This window comes from Numenius arquata, chromosome 2 (genome assembly GCF_964106895.1).
Source record: "Numenius arquata chromosome 2, bNumArq3.hap1.1, whole genome shotgun sequence".
Classification (NCBI taxonomy): domain Eukaryota; kingdom Metazoa; phylum Chordata; class Aves; order Charadriiformes; family Scolopacidae; genus Numenius; species Numenius arquata.
This window is the reverse complement of record NC_133577.1, coordinates 82,607,439-82,624,021: the sequence shown is the minus strand read 5'-3', so window position 1 is coordinate 82,624,021 and position 16,583 is coordinate 82,607,439. Positions and strand designations below refer to the sequence as shown.

The following is a 16,583-nucleotide window of genomic DNA, read 5'->3' as shown; positions in this document are numbered from 1 at the left end:
GCGGGACCGGACGCGGCTTCGGGTGGCTGCCTGGGCCGCGGAGGCTGGGCCGGTTGGACGCGGCCTCTGGGGCCGTCCAGGCCCGCGTCCGGCTTGGATCAGCGCCACCGTGGCTCTCCCTGGCCTGCCACTGAGAAGGGGTAAGGAAGGGGATTTACAGCCCTCCGGGCAGCCCCGGTGCCGCCCTGCCCAGCTGCCGAGGACGTTACTCCTGATCCTGCAAGCGGCTCTTCAGCCATCCCCTCCTGCTCTGTGACCCGCTCCGGTGGGGAATGTGGCTCCATCGTCCATGTTAACTCTCCTGCAAAGAGTCGTAGGCTGCAGTTAGATGCCCCCAGCCACCTTCTCATAAGGCTGTAGGTGCAGTTGGCCATTGCAACAACCTTCTGCTGGGGCAGCATGGATGGGACCCTGATACCTCAGGTAGCGCCTCACCAGCCGAGGGGTTGATAGTTTCCCTGGACTGGCAGAGCACCTTTCTCCCACTTTGTGGTAACAGAGCAACTGTTCACAAGTATACCCAGCAGTGAGATCCTTCTTCTGGCCTTTGTTAAGGTTGCTGACGGGTGTTTTCTGATGAAGGCTTCGACTTCCAATCTGCGTAGTCTAGAGCCATAAAAAGAGCATTTGCCTAGTGCTTACATGTGAAGGTAAGCAAGAGACAGGAAACTTAAGGATGGCAAAAACCCCCCCTTTTTAATAGAAATGTCTATTGTCTGTCCTTTATTTCACGCAGGTCAAAAGGCCTGTGATGAGAAAAGAGTTACCAAGACTGGCAGTGGGGAGTCCAAGATTGCCTACATCAAAAATTAGGAGAGGGGAGGTGATATGTCACTCCATGCCCACCACCCACATCATGTGATGGTCAGAGTCTTAACAGTCTTGCTTCTCCCTGGCTTTTCCCAACTCTGGCAGGCCATTAATGAACGTGTATTTCTTACTTCATTCACCTCTCCACCCCACCATCTCCATCCCGTCCCACTGCCTTCTGGTTCTGAACCATCAGAAATAAATATTTTTGATTGCCCTACTGTGGATGTTGGGAGTACTTTAATGCTGTCCCTGCAAGGCTGGTCTGGCATGGTGCAGAAACTACTTCATTGACCTTCACAAGGCTGGGACTACACAGGCCAGCCAAAAATAGATCCATGGTACCTTGTCAGAGCAGGCAGGACTCAGAAAAGCACCTGGTAAACACATAATCAGGTCTGCAACCAGCACTGGCTGATCAGTGGAGCCAAGCTGTCAGTACCAAGATGCCAAGCTGCAGGTGGGAGTTGACACCATTGGAAGCAGGGATTTAGGAAGGGACAAAGCAGGAGCCAAAGTGAAAAATGAAGTAGGTGGTGTTAAACCGGAAGGAAAATGAGGCTGGGAAAAAGGTCTGTCAGCCAAGTTCACAGTGTGGAAATATAATACCCATTTCAATGTAAAGTCTAGTGGTCCCATTTTGAACACAAGTGATTTTGTGTTCAAACGCAAAACACGAGCCCTGCTGATTCAGTGCTCTGCCCTCTAACCACAGCATCTGTTTTGTGGTAAGTCTCAGGCTTCAATACACTTGTGGCAGGTTATTTGCCTTTTCAAAATCAAATCTTTTAGAAAATTTATTAAATATATTAAAATATGCTCAAGTAATTGTACATTAGCAGGCAGAAAACCAGGGAGGAACATGTACAGGCAAAATTCATTTGTTGTCTGTAACTTCATACACAGAAACCATTTTGATATAAACTACTGACGATGGAGTGTAAAATATGAAAGAAATGTAGTTTAAATTAGGTCAGCCAACTTTTGAAGCATTGAATAGGTTCAACTCTTGAACGAATTTCTAAGCCTATTCCTGATTCATGTAACTTGGATAATTTTCATTGACTGAGAGTATAATTCCATGAGCATTTTCTCTGCTGGCAGTGAAATAACATTACTTTTTTCCCAAGGGTTAGAATTATCTGGATCACTTCACTGATCCATGTGGCACCATTGTTCTTAGACTGAGACCACTGTGGAGGATAGGGCATTGTGAAGCAAAACTGGAAAAAGGAGTCAACTTATTAATGTGGCTTTGATCCTACAGAAGATTTTGTGGAAATACATTCTTAGTAGCAGGACCATTTTACAGCACCTGTGAATTACATTTTGATCTTTCTTTGTATTATTTTTTTTGCCATTAATTGGGTCAAGTGAGAATTTGATTAGCTCGTAACTGCTCAAGTCCCATCACATCTACTTACACTGCTTTTGTTAATGCATTTGGTCACCGAGCATGAGAAAAGAATCCTACTACTGTGTTCAGAATTCTCCCTGAACTCGGTGCAAATGTCACGGTCAAATACAGTGGACTGCAAGTGCAAGTATAGGGTCTTCCTAAGAATTTATTGGGGCATCTTTGGGAGACGGCATCAAAATGCTGTCTTGTCACTCAAGTAACTTATAAATAACTCGTGCACCCATAAGAAATTTCTAATTCCCATTTCTTAAAATTAACACTCTGTGTTGTTGCTTTTGTTCCCCAGGGGAAGTTAGTACACTGAGCCTCACTGCCTCAAGAACTCTTGCTAAACACATTTAATGCTGCCTTGTTTTTCTCCTGTGGTCCAAGTAAATGGCAGTAAATTACTGGCAGAACGCTTTTTCAGGCCTAAAAAACCCCCTCTCAAGTCTGAACACATGAGTTGGTTGCTTCTTTTCTAATACAGATTCAGAATGTAAAAAACAAGAACATATTTTTCAAAGATAAATCCATTTCCTGATGACTCAAAGGATGACATGCAACTACTCTTGACTCACAACAGTCTCACTGAATCCTACATATTTTAGTTTCTCTTTAAAGAGCTTTATTCAGTGGTACAGTTGATCTTGAAAAACCTAAGTTCATGTGTTCTAAGAAAGTGCAAAAATCAACCTATCTATAGAATGATTTAGTATTTATATTTTACCTTAGAAGAATTATTTTTATTATGTTTGTCTACTGCCATTCGCTCTTAGTAGGGAAAGTCACATAAATTTATTCTGCAATGGTTCACAACGGTGGAACATATACTTGCAACATTAATTAGAATTCATTTTCTTAATTAAACTAAGAAGCAAATCCAACAGAAGAGACTAACAAAGAAGACCAAACTATGTAGATTTTGAAAATGTTACCACTTCCTGCTCCATCCTGCTAAAATTGCAAAGTTCCAGAAGTCCAATCTACAACGTGAGTCTCCACAATTCAGTGTCCCATAATACTCAAGTCCAGTCTCTAACCATAGTTCCTCTCCCTCTAGTCTAAAAAAAGCAATCCCTAATGCTTTCACTAATGGATTTTTTAGCCAGTCCTATAATACATATTACTTCCCAAAAGCACAATGAAAAAGTTTTTGTCACTAGGGTTCAATTGCCCTAAAAGGTTAAAAGGTAACTCATAGCCTGGAACTAAAGTGTAATGTTACTTAAAAACGTACGTATTTTATAATTTTCAGAAAACGTTCAAATATCTGCCTCTGCAACAAGAGTAAAACACTTAAAACTCCCAGAATAATACCTTTACTGGCACTTCTAGAAAATACCTGCCACTTTGTGGGGGCTGTTCAGGTTATGTCTCAGCAGTAACTCTACCACCTTCTTCCATTTCCCAATGGCAAATTTCCACTGGTTACTGAGTGAAAGAAAAACTCCTTTTAGAGTTGTTCCTCAGCTAGCCTTCATTAGCCAAAGTATGTGGCTGTTCAGTTTGCTCCCTAGTGAAACTCTTACGATGAAGTCATAAAGGAGCTTAGAGACCTCATGAACGGCTTCTTAGAAGGGATTAGGCTGCAGGTCTGCAGAGCACCAGAAATCTGCAGGATCAAAGCCCCAGGGTTGGTTTCTCGTAAGTCTCTTGCCAACCAACTTTCTTGTTTAGGAAGTTGGTGTTACCAGGAGGTTCAGAGCATGGCAGTTTGGCTCTCTGGATGTCCAGCAGACAGTCCTGCTGAGCGAAATGTGCTGTATTAATTCAGAAGAACCCACGGTGGAGCGGTTCCATCTAGTTTCTCTGCTCTTGCAGGCAACTCCGCCACAGTTTAGTTAAAATCATCCCCAAGGACATCGCTTCTGTGCTATCCCTCTTTCCCCCTACCACTCCACACAAGCCACAAATGATCTTCCCTCCTTATTAGCACCCCACCCACCTCCCCCTAATCCAAGCACTGTTAACTTGAAAATATATTTGAGCAAGCATTACAAGAACCAGTTACTAAAAAATAATCAGGAAATGCATTAGTTCAGCCTGTATCGACAGCCACAAAAAAACCCTTAAGTGTCTAGCTGTTGACACTTGAAGATGGTGATACTCTAGTGGTCCAAATGACTTGCTTTCATCTCCAGTGCAGTGGCTCAGAGGACACGCTCGGTTTCTGCACTCAAGCCAAACGCACAACCCTGACTTCTTCTGATAGAGATTCATGTAGGAAAAAAATGTATATTGGAGCGAGGGTAGGGCTTTACACTAGGGAGCTCAGAGGGTTAAGGACGACTGAGGTGGCTGAGCAGGGCTGTTCACAGAAATGTATTAACACAAGAATTTTTACGCATATGAAGAAAAACAGGAGTTCACAAGAGATGGATTCATGTGATGAAGCACAAATCTTCTTTGGGGTTATTTGACAGAGGTATGAGGAGGAAAGGCAAGTCTGGGTGCTAGGGATGTTTGTTGAGTAGAGGGCAAAAGCGAGATGCCACAGGGAAATAAAATTGGAGAGTTCCCAGTCAAGTTTTTGCTATTCACCAGGAGAGCACTTTTTTCTAGAGAGCTCTTCCTCTTCCCTTCAGAGGTGACCAAAAGGCTGTGGAAAGTTACTGGTATGAGAGAGTAATCAATTAGCAGCCTGACTGGGGAACAGGGCTCTGTAGAATTTACAGTGGGTCCAGAGAAGGGCTACAAAAATGGTCAGAGGGCTGGAGCACCTCTCCTATGAGGACAGGCTGAGAGAGTTGAGGTTGTTCAGCCTGGAGAAGAGAAGGCTGCAAAGAGACCTTATTGTGGCCTTTCAGTATATAAAGGGGGCTTTTAAGAAAAATGGAGAACGACTTCCTATGAGGGCCTGTAGTGACAGGACAAGGGGCAATGGTTTTAATCTGCAAGAGGGTACATTTAGATTGGACAGAATGAAGAAATTCTATATGATGAGGGTGGTGAGACACTGGAACAGGTTGCCCAGGGAAGCTGGGCATGCTCCATCCCTGGAAGTGTTCAAGGCCAGGCTGGATGGGGCTTTGAGCAACCTGGTCTAGTGGGAGGTGTCCCTGCCCATGGCAGGGGGTTGGATTAGATGGTCTTGGAAGATCCTTTCCAACCCGAAACCTTCTGTGATACTGTGATTCTAAGTCCTGAGAAAGGTAAGTTTTTTAAAAAAGAGGCAAGACAGAGCCTGGAGTAAGTTTTGGTGGGGAAGAGACTCTAAATGCTTATTTCCAGATCTTATAATTAGTAAGCTCATTGCATCATCCAAACTTTTACCAGTGCACCTTACAAACATTTTCTCTGCAGTGTTTCAGTTGGTAATTAATTTACTTCATGTCCTGGTTTCAGCTGGGATAGAGTTAATTTTCTTCCTAGTAGCGGGTATAGTGCTGTGGTTTGGATTTAGTATGAGAATAATAGTGATAACACATGGTGTTTCAGCTGTTGCTAAGTAGTGCTTATACTTAAGTCAAGGACTTTTCAGCTTCCCATGCTCTGCCAGCCAGGAGGTGCACAAGAAGCTGGGAGGGAGCACGGCCAGGACAACTGACCCAAACTGGCCAAAGAGATATTCCACCACATATGATGTCATGCTCGGTATATAAACTGGGGGGAATTGGCCAGGGGGCTGGGATCACTGCTCGGGAACAGACTGGACATCAGTCAGCAGGTGGTGAGCAATCACACTGCATCACGTTTTGCATATTATTATTTTCTCTTCCTTTGTTGTCCTATTAAACTGTCTTTATTTCAAATCAAGAGTTTTATTTCTTTTCCCAATTCTACTCCCTATCCCCCTGGGCAGCAGGGAAGGAGTGAATGAGCAGCTGCACCATGTTTAGATGCCGGCTGGGGTTAAACCACAACACTTCATGACAAAAACATTTCAGAATTTAAACATGAAAGAATGGTAGCTCATTTCTCATTTGGGATGCTGTCCTGGGTTATCTGCACATTCATGCAAAGGCCACATTCATTTATAGAAGACTAAAAAAAATTACACTTTTTCAATTATCATTGAGCAATCAATTCTGGAATAGACCAAAACTTGTGATAATTTCACAATTTTAAACATGAACAAATTCATTATTTATCTGGTAATATTTTAAACTGAGATAATTAATTCTGAACATCTGAAATCTGTATTTCTTTCAAAAGAAAAAAAACCCTGTGTTCAACCATACTCTTCCAACCTAAAACTGATCTGTAATAAATCAAATAATCATTTCTACGTATACATTATTGCATTATATGAAATGAAGATCTGTGATGAGGGTTCATTACAACACATACTTCTATGTAGTGTTTTAAAAAGCAAAAAAATTGGTAACTTAAATTTTATAATGAGTTATTACATTTTCAAATTCATAGGCCAGAAAGTAGTAAGCATGGAAACAAACGGTTAGTAGCAACAAAGGTTAGCAAACAGCAAGGTACTGCAGCTATCACAAATCCCAGAGACTGAATATAATTGACAATACTACATTGTGTAATAAAAGTGCGAAAGATCCACAAACTCTTTGTAATCATATACACTGCTTTAGGTCTGTAAGTCAATCCATATAAAACACTAACAAAGTGATAGGTTATTGCAATTGTTTTCTGTAATAGAAAGTTACAATTTATTTTAAAAAATACAGCCAAAATAGAATTTACCAATTTAGCCAGGTTTCAAGACATTTACAGTGATTTCTTTTTTTTATATGACAGCAAAACAACTACAGTGACATTGAAATGCTTACACTGAAACCGAGGTACTAGCAAACTGCGAAGGCTGAACAAAATGAACAGACCAGTTTCAAAATGAACAGATTGACTTTCACTGACACTGAAGATCCCATAGATGTATGGACAGGTGAGTTTCCAACGGCATAAAGTATTGCAATGTATTTTGGAAACCAGTTAAAAGAGAACAATTATTTGCACCAGGAACTTTACCAGTATGAAACAAGCAACCTAAACCCATGTATCTACAATATACTTTCATGAAAAATGTTTGAACTAGTAAGCTTATTATGTGTAACATTGCTCCCATCTTTAAATGGCAGGATTCTAAAATGTGTAAAATTCTTTTTCCTTTCATGTGATTTATATTAAAATGATTTTTCTTGCTCTTAAGATTGAATATTTTAAAGCTGTTGAAATGAAACTTGTCCTTTCATTGGCAAAGAGACTTCTTATTTTTTTGGCTAGTAAATGCCACAGTTTGGTTAAATCCTGATTTGGTATAAAAACTGTCAGACTGCTGAAGATCAAAAAGTTGAAAAATAAATTAAAGGAGAAAGGAAGAGGTCAGAAAAATAATGAGATATTTTAATATCCCTGGTGGAGTGAGCTTCAAGATTCACATTTTTGTTAGCTGATTAACAGTGTTACTGAACAGCATGAAAGAAACCAGTAATATTAGCCAGCCTTTCATTCAGTAGCAAAGAACATTTATTCACAAGATTATAAATGACAATAAATCACACAGGTGCTAACGTGAGATCATGTCTTCATAAAAAATAGCTGTTAGAAATGCTAAGGGCCTGAGTTGAAGGTAACTTAATATGCTCCATTTAACTGAGCAGCAATTATCTTAAAAAAAAACCAAAACAACAAAACCAGAACTTCACTGTTTAGCCTTTCCATGAGCTGTTGCATTATTCTCAGATGACTGCACTGGTTAACATCCAGAAATACAGAAAAAACATGTTCATCCCCATAGTAGTTTACCTGTTTTAAAGCTCCCATTCCTGAGAAAACACAGTTATGCCTCATTCCTTATCAAAAGCATGAATTTATAGTTTAAGAATGGTTAAAGAAATTATTTTAAAATGATTAATGAAAAATCTTGATGAGCAAAGTGAATAACACTGAAGCAACACCCTGTAGTATGGGATCCAGCTTATATGATTCTATGATTCTATGAAGACCAGAGAGATGACACTAGCCAGGCAGCATAGACCAGCTGCACCCTACCTTTACATCATTACTGAACTTAAGATGAAAATTTATTATTATGAAAAAATGTGAGAAAATGAGAAAACTTCAGGGAAAAAAGGTTACTTACCAGTAGCCAGAGCTCTTTGCAATGCGTTGTGTGTATGCACATTTGCTTTATAGAAGTCCAAACATCAGAAGTGCCCAAGATCAAAAAATGGGGTTTTTCTGGCCCTCACAATACTGTGGGTGTGTACTCATCTCTCCCTTTTCCTTGACTTGACAGCAAGCATAGAGTTATAGTAATGTCAGCCACAAGGGAGAAGGGTGTATGGTTATCACCATTCTAACACACAAGTAGCTAGAATCTCTTTGAGATAAGCAACTTTCCTTTATGTGCATATCCATCTAGATGGCCACGCCACAGATAATTAAGTGTCCTGGTATCCTCAGAAAAAGGTGGCTGGCACCATCTTCTTGGTTCTTTGGTTGAAGATTTCTTGAACTAGTTGTCCAGTTTACAAAGATAGGAAACAGAGATATTATTGAGCAAAACCTCAAATGTGGTCTGAGAACTTTTAGAGTATATACCGATTACTGATGCTGACTCGACCATACTGTTCAAGAGGTGATACAGTCTGTTACCTAGTCTGGAGATGGTCATCCTGTTTGATTTCTCAGCTGGTCAAGAGAATTAGATTAAAAATAATCTGTAAATCTCTGTCCCATGCAAATAAGAAGACAATATTCTCTTGCTACCCAACATGTAGAGGGAAATCTCAGGCCTGAAAATACATGATTTAAAAAGAAAAACATGGATGGGTAGATTTCCTGATTTGGCGATTTGGCAGAAATCCCAGATGAAGTCCAAGGGATTTGCCAGTAAAAGAACATTAAAAGGTATGGGAGGGGAGAAAGTCAGCCATTGGGATTTGGACCTTCTGCCCAGCAGAGGCGATGGGCATCAAAAAGAACAGCAAGGACATGTTTCAAACACCTGAATTTAAACAACCTGATATGAAACATGACCAAGGTTCTTGTGCTTTTCAGTTGACACACCCTAAGAAAGTAGTCTTGTCCCAACAGTCAGTGGTAACGGCATTCCACACATTACTGAAGCAGGCTAACATATTCAAACAGACTAGGGTAAGAGGAAGCAAGAAGAGGAATCCAGAGAAAGCAAGGTTCTAAGGCCATCTCCTCAAAAACAGTGCTCTGAAAAAAAAGCAAAAAAAAAAAAAAAATATGGAAAGGCAGCTAAATACTCATCAAGGACTACAAGAACCTTGCTAGAGCATGCAGAGATGCAGTCAGGAAGGCTAAGGCTCAGCTAGAACTGAAATTGGCCAAAGCTGTCAAGAACAAGAAAGGGTTCTTTAGGTATGTGAGCAGGAAGCAGAAGCACAGGGAAGACATAGACCCATTGCCTAACAGGGCAGGGAAACTACTCACTAACCATGCTGACAAGGCAGAGGTTCTTGACATCATCTTTGCCTCTGTCTTTACCAGCACAGCTGGACCACAGGGCACAGGATCGAGTAGCTACGACAATGCATGTGTCAACCTACCAGTAGTGGAGGAATGGCTGGTCTGCAGCCTCTTGCCACGGCTCAGCCCACATAAATCCATGGGCCCAGAGGAAACCTACCCTGGGGTATGAAGAGAAGTAGCTGTCATTGTGCAAGGCCACTGTCTATAATCTTTGAGAAGTCTTAGAGATCTCGACGTAAGAAAGAAAGCTTTTATGCTGAGAACAATCAATCACTGCAACTACCTCCCCAGGGATGTGGTGGAGTCCCCATCACTAGAAGTTTTCAAGATGTCATTGGACAGGGTGCTAGATAATCGTACCTAGGCTCCCTTTCCCACAAAAGGTTGGACTGGATAATCTTTTACGGTGCCTTCAGACCTGGGCTGTTCTATGATAAAAATGGATGAGCTTATGGATTCAATCACTAAAGATTTACAGCTGTAGAAACAGTGGTATTTTCTCAGCTGTTTCTGAAGACAGAACTGTTTCCGGACAGTACCATTCGAGAGGCTGCATCAGCTGAATCTTTTGGCCAGCTGTAAACAAAGAACTGCCTATCACACCTGAAGGTCAAGCTATGGAGTGAAAGATTTCTGCAAGGATGTGAGAGATTTGCACCATATACTGCAATTAGAAGTAAAAAAAAGCTTTTATTTCCATCTTACTGTTATCTGGGTTACATGAATCTGGAGAATGTTGGAGTAAATCTCTTCCAAGAGTATTGGAACGCCTGGGAAACAAACCACCTCCAAAATATTCAGAAGTAATGTGCTGTTGGCTTCCTTAAAAGGTTTAACACAGAGGAGTGTAAATCTCCCATGCCTGTCAGGGCCAGAAGTGGTTAGGGATAGCATGGGGCTAGAAAGCAGGGTCAGAATTTCTAAGGAGAGCTGAAATGAAAATTATATACCCTGCCATCTGCAACTCGCTCCTACAGACAGCAAGATGGGCCTTTATTCCCTGGGGAGAGAATAAGCATATTGGCAGTAACTGTCTCTCATATTTCCATAAACCCTGCTGAGGAGATGCATACATTCCGAGATGCAGAGAAGTAGTCCTCATACTGCTCTCCTGGGAACACATGAAAAGCTTGAATCCTGTGCCCTTCTAAAGGTGGAATGTGGGAAGAGCTCAGCTGCCACAGCCACCTGCAACACTGAAGGCTGTCCTTCAGCAAGTCAGTTAAGTGCGAAGGCAGAGCAGGGGCCATGGTTCCATCCCATCAGGGGTCCTCAGCACTGAGTGCTTGGGTCTGACTGATCCTGTAGTACAACCTCAGATTACAGAGCTTGGACGGAGGAAGATCCAAGCAGCTCAGTTAGTGGAATTGAAAAGAACACAGAAATTCAGTGTCAGAGGCAATTCTCAGATTCTTCTTGGCTGGCTGAGATCCTCAGGGGCTGAGAAAAGCTACAGAACTCACCCAAGCCTCCTCTAGTAGTCTCTCAGTGGTAGAGGGCCCGTGGAGCTGCTACTGCAGAGTGGGCAACGGCCTGTGTTTAAGCTGATATTTTGGTTAAGCAAATTCTAGTGAAACCATGAGTTTCTTCAATGGGCGAGGCTCTTCCTCACCCAATGTTGCCAGAGAAGGTTCATGACAAATAGAACTTGGCCTTGATCCAAGATTTAGGTAATCCTAAATGCTACTGTCAGAGCTAGACCACCACTTTTACTAGGATACTTCTCTCATTTTAAGCAACAGGTATTAAATGTGCTGGGGATGTATAACGTCCTGTTGCAAGGGAAGCAAGAAGCAACTGTGTGTCAGTGCCACTTGTCAGTGAGGCACACGCCTCAAGATAGGAAAACATTTAAACCCATCCTTAGATGGAGCTATGGAGTATGATTCAGGAAACATATATGAAGTATCTAGACCCATTTCTAATAAGGAAAGGAAAAGCAGCAGAGACCATGCTCCCATAGGGAGGGGCACTGGATTTGACAAACTCAAATTTAAAAAATAATCATACAAGACTGGTTGGAAAAGAGGACTACGTAACCAAAGGCTAACAATAATAAAAAAAATAAAGACATGAACACAAGAGGCATCTAGAATGCCTCCATCATTGTGCACTGAGTATGAAAGAGGGAGGGGTAGTGTGAAAAAGCTTTAACTTCTGAGACCAGAAAAAATAGGAGGATGCTGTCTTTGAATACCTGCAGTATACACTTCTCTGTTAGTTTTTCATACTGTAAAATAGCTGATGTCTAGCGAGACGCAATACTACAACACAGTATTCCTTTGCATCCACAAAACAGTCAGTACTGACCCTTTGCTGCTTTACTTTTGATCAATTCCATCAACATATCATCAGAATATTTTAAAATGTGAACTTCCTCTACTTTCCCGGCACTTGTAATGGTGTCCAGTGTTTCACTCAACAAGAAACAAATCTCTCTTCAAAACAACACGACAAAGTTTGATTATAATGGTCTTGTTTCCACGGAAACACTGGCCTTTTCAGGATGTTTGATCATGTATTTTCCATTTGATCAGTGAGAAAGAACTAGTAGCAAAACACTGAAAACACAACTCAGAGAGGAAAGTTAATTTATTTGTCTAAAACATCAAACTAGGTTGAGATACCTTAGTTCAGTCAAAGCTTCTTCAGTTTCTTCACAAGCCTGGACTTTATAAACAAATATTCCAAGTTCATCTATCTACAAAAATAGGATGGACAATTCTTGACTTTCTTCAGATACCAAGTTAATTTACAAGTCCTTGAAGGTCAGATGAAAAATAGGAAGCGATCCTATACTCCTTAATACACTCCACCACGTTTCCCAAGTGTACTGGAAAGGAGGAATATTAGCCTTCTTTGGAAAGGTGCATGGGAAGGCTTATTGCCATCTCTTGGAGACAGAGTATGCATTTACATCACCATGACTGCCATGGTACAGAATCCTTGACTGCTACTTTTATACGGCGTGACCAATTATCTGAGAGTTGTAGTCCGCTGTCTCCATTCGCAGAATATATGGGATGATGCTATCAATCTGAACGTTTCCAATTAGTCCTGCAAAGAATAGCTCTTCGGTGATGGCAGCGCTCATCAGCCTTAGAGCAGGCAATCGGAGAAGAAGTCTAGACAGTCTGGAAAATGAGTTTGGTAAAAAGTGTTACTTGTGGTCACAGGTTTTAGTGCTATTCACAATCATGTTATCAGTAAGAGAAGAGAAGAGAAAAAATTAATAAGGGGCAATACTAGTCAAAATTCGCTATACCTAGTTAATGAAAGGCTTAAATATTTAAATCAGTAGAGTATTAAATTTATGTCCAGTCATGTCTTCAACAATACAAAAAAAGTGGGTAAGCCTGTCAATTACATGGACTATACAATGTTTGGACTTAGACTAAATAAGGAAAAATTCCAAGTATGTGTAATTCAAAATGAAAACATTAAAAATATTTATTTTATTTCCAATATTTCATTTTGCAAAAATTAATAATAAATGGGTAGATAAATAATACTCACAATATGTATGAGTACATGCATAGTATTTGAAATAATCTAAAGGTAATTTCTTACCTTTAAGGAGGTGAGAAGAAAATGTACATACTTATTACAAGAAATACTATACAAATCAGTATCACTGATGCTCTGAAAACAGAATCAATCAAGTAAGCATGTAAGTTTACAGACCTGTAAGTATCATCTGGATATGCTTTTGTTACATAGTCTTGGAACTCCATGTAAGCCTTTTCTTGAAATTTCTCAATCTGTACCACATTTTCTAGACCTGGGTGATCTGAAAAAAAAAAAACCACCACTCCACATTGTTATACCTGTTATATATATGATGCACTAAAATCCATACAGATTATCTAATTGTAAGCATACTGAAATCATTATTTGGTAGCTGTAGCAACTTCATAGTTTCAGTGGAGGACTCTGCTTTACCTCCCTATATTTCTTTTCTTCTATGGTTACATTTTACTTGTTTTTTTATAAATACAACCAGACATTTTGAAGAGTTCAAATAAATGCAGTGCTTGCAATGTTTACATCTATCTTTACATCTATCTTGATACAGCTCTGTTCTCTGTGTAGCAGTAGAACAGCATTGTTTCAATACACTGACATTTATTGGAATATTGTCAAATTAAGATCAGTGGAAAAAGCAGAATAAAAGGCTATGAACCATTTGTTTCCTAGAACTGTAGAAGATACATAGCAGAGAATTCTTTTTCAACTGTTGGGTGCAAAATTTTCAAATGCGATAAATGTAATTTTTAGCAGTGATTTAAACACTCGAAATTTAAATTTTACTAAAACGAAAGGATATTAACCTAGCTGCCAAGACACATTTGGAAATTATTATCTGGTAATTCTGAACACTTTACATGGTCTGTAATTTTTATTATCCGTCTATCTAAATGTAAATATTTTACTGTCATAGTAGCATGACAAATCACGTAGATTTTATTTTTCAGAAATGGGATCATAAATGAGCTGCCAAATTATTATGTCAGATAAAAGATTATTTCTAGCAGTCACTCCTCCTCTCCAAATATATGACCTTCTGTTAACAAAACCTGGAGCTCTGCAGATACAGAAGCTTTCAGAGCAGTTCAGCAGTTCTGTGATACACTGGGCTCCCCTGAACACATCATTTCACAGGGGAATATTTTGTCCTATATAGCAATATAGCAATTCAGTCTTCAAATTTATGACTTCATGACTTCAAATTTATGCAGAGGACAAGAGGTTAACAAGTTCATAAAGAGCAACACATTTTGAAGAGTTGTTGTTGACATGAATATGCATCACTTTACGATGCTGCTTTTAGAGCAATGTCAGAAACAGCTACAAGTCAACTTCCAAAACCAGTAGTTTGAACACCACTGCTAGTACAGTAGCAGCCATTTACAAAGATTCAAAGTCTTCTAGGCACTCCCTTTACATTCTTTACACTCTTTGCCCAGGGCTATCTTGTAACAGTCAAACAGCTGGCTTGGCACAGAAGCTTTTCAGTAATCTTCAAGTCTTCAGCTACGGAAGACGGCAAATCAGCAGGGTCTACTAACGTAGATGTTCTTACCTTAGGGCTCTGCTGTGTGTGCAGCCCAGCCCCATCCTGTAGCAGAGCATTGAAATCCCTGAAATTGTAATTTCTGGGCTGTCAGTCATTGACAGAACATCCCTTCTGTTCAAGGTACTGAACAAGACTTTCAGGTATATGAAGATTTTGTCATATGGCTCATAGGTTTAAGAATATTGACAACACATTCCCCTTAAAGCATCTACACATCATTAGGAATGTGATCCTGAGAACAGGTGAGCTAAAGAAAAGTAATCTCAATCGTGACTGGATTTAGTCTTTTCCCAAGATATTTTTCCTTCTACCTTTTCTGTTGTCAAGTCCAATCAGAAGGAGACAAATTACCTTCAGACTAAGCAAATAAGTAAATACTGCTTTGCAAGTGTAAGGTTCCTAGAGAAATATCTTCTGGTGTCAATGAAAACCTGCTTAAAATTTGCATTTTGGAAATGTGCAAGTTCCAGAAGATTTTCTCAACTGATTCTTCTGGGAAAGGGTGAGCTGCAACTGAATGGAAAAAGAAAGTTCTTCTCAGATGTAATAAATCTACAGAACTGACAAGGACCAAATATCCAGTTCTCTTCCACTACTGATGGGGGGCAGGTCACTAAGATATAGGCACATTTTTAAAATTTGCTCTGATCTTTTCAGCATCTAAAAAAGGCAGGGCGACGAGGATTACGGCAGTTGTTGATGCTTTTGAAACTTTCTAATGCAAAATGGAATGACTGAGTATTTCCTTTCTAAATGTGACTGAAAAATTCCCGGAGACACAGAAAGTACTTGAGGTTTATGCGTTTTTCTTTTATAGAAAGAATTGGTTTTGGTTTTATATTAAATCCCTAAATTCTGAATGATGAATCTAAGACCTGCAGTATACTGATGTAATATCTGAATGCCTTTAGTGAAAAGTTAATTCCATAATTTTCAAATAAGAAAATTATTTGTGTAATTTTCTACAGTCCAGGCATATGTGTTACATAATCTAACTACTCAGTCCCTATCTATCATAACCAGAGGCCTCTTCTTCCTCCATATTGTAGACTAATCTCCCAGAAGGAAAAAATAATCATTATTTTATTTTATCTTCACTAATGTATGTCCATTAACTTTACTTGGAGTACATTAGGCAAATACTGTTCAGAAGACAGAAATAATAATGTAAGGGAATGTTTGTGGCATTCATTCTCCAGAAATGCTATATTTATTTTCAAACTACCTATGTGAAGTGAGGTGACATGTTTTTGTAATTTTTCATGTGAGAATCGATGCCGAGAGAGATAGTCTTTCATACATTAGATACCCAACATCAGTCCACCTCAGCTGGATGTGCAAGAGCAACACTTCTGAAAATTAAACTGACAGTCCTCAGAAAAAGTACCCCAGAAAGGAGGCACAGAATTAAAAGTAATAAATAAAGAAATGAAAATAATATAAAAAAATAAATCAATGGCAGAGGTAAGAGTAAAGCTTATGTCTCCAAACTAGTACTCAACTATTTACATTAAAAGATTAACCCTCCTCTCCCTATAGTCCTCATTACACACCTTCCAAGAGTCCTCAACAAGCGAGGCAGTAACTCTACAGGTGACAGTAACTGAATATATTGACACAGGCAGAACTTACGTGGCAAAAAGTAGCATAGTTTAAAGTTTTACGTTTGGAATAATTACATACCAGGACTGAAGAGGACGATTGCTTTCAAATATGCATATTCGTATCCATCTAGACAAAGTTTAACCATGCTGTTACAGAACTCTTGCAATTTGAAGATATGCTCCATCACTAGTTTTCCTCTGTCTGTTGGCAGCTTATCTAAGACAACACACACATAAAATATAAAACCCCCGAGTCAACACACATGCAAAAAATGTGGTC

The 16,583-nt window shown here is 39.8% G+C and overlaps 1 protein-coding gene across 5 annotated transcripts in view; it reads right to left on the bottom strand.

The window, feature by feature from the left end:
- Positions 1 to 12,197: 12,197 nt before the first annotated feature.
- The window catches only part of NR2C1 (nuclear receptor subfamily 2 group C member 1), a 52,989-nt gene continuing 48,603 nt past the window's right edge, over positions 12,198 to 16,583 (bottom strand). For all 5 annotated transcript variants that reach the window (XM_074165037.1, XM_074165028.1, XM_074165059.1 and 2 more), the window contains 3 exons: positions 16,383 to 16,520; positions 13,307 to 13,412; positions 12,198 to 12,756 (listed from right to left, as the gene is read on the bottom strand). In XM_074165037.1, coding sequence (XP_074021138.1) covers positions 12,582 to 12,756; positions 13,307 to 13,412; positions 16,383 to 16,520 — 419 coding nt within the window. In that variant the 3' untranslated portion in view covers positions 12,198 to 12,581. The remainder of the gene's footprint in view (positions 12,757 to 13,306; positions 13,413 to 16,382; positions 16,521 to 16,583) is intronic.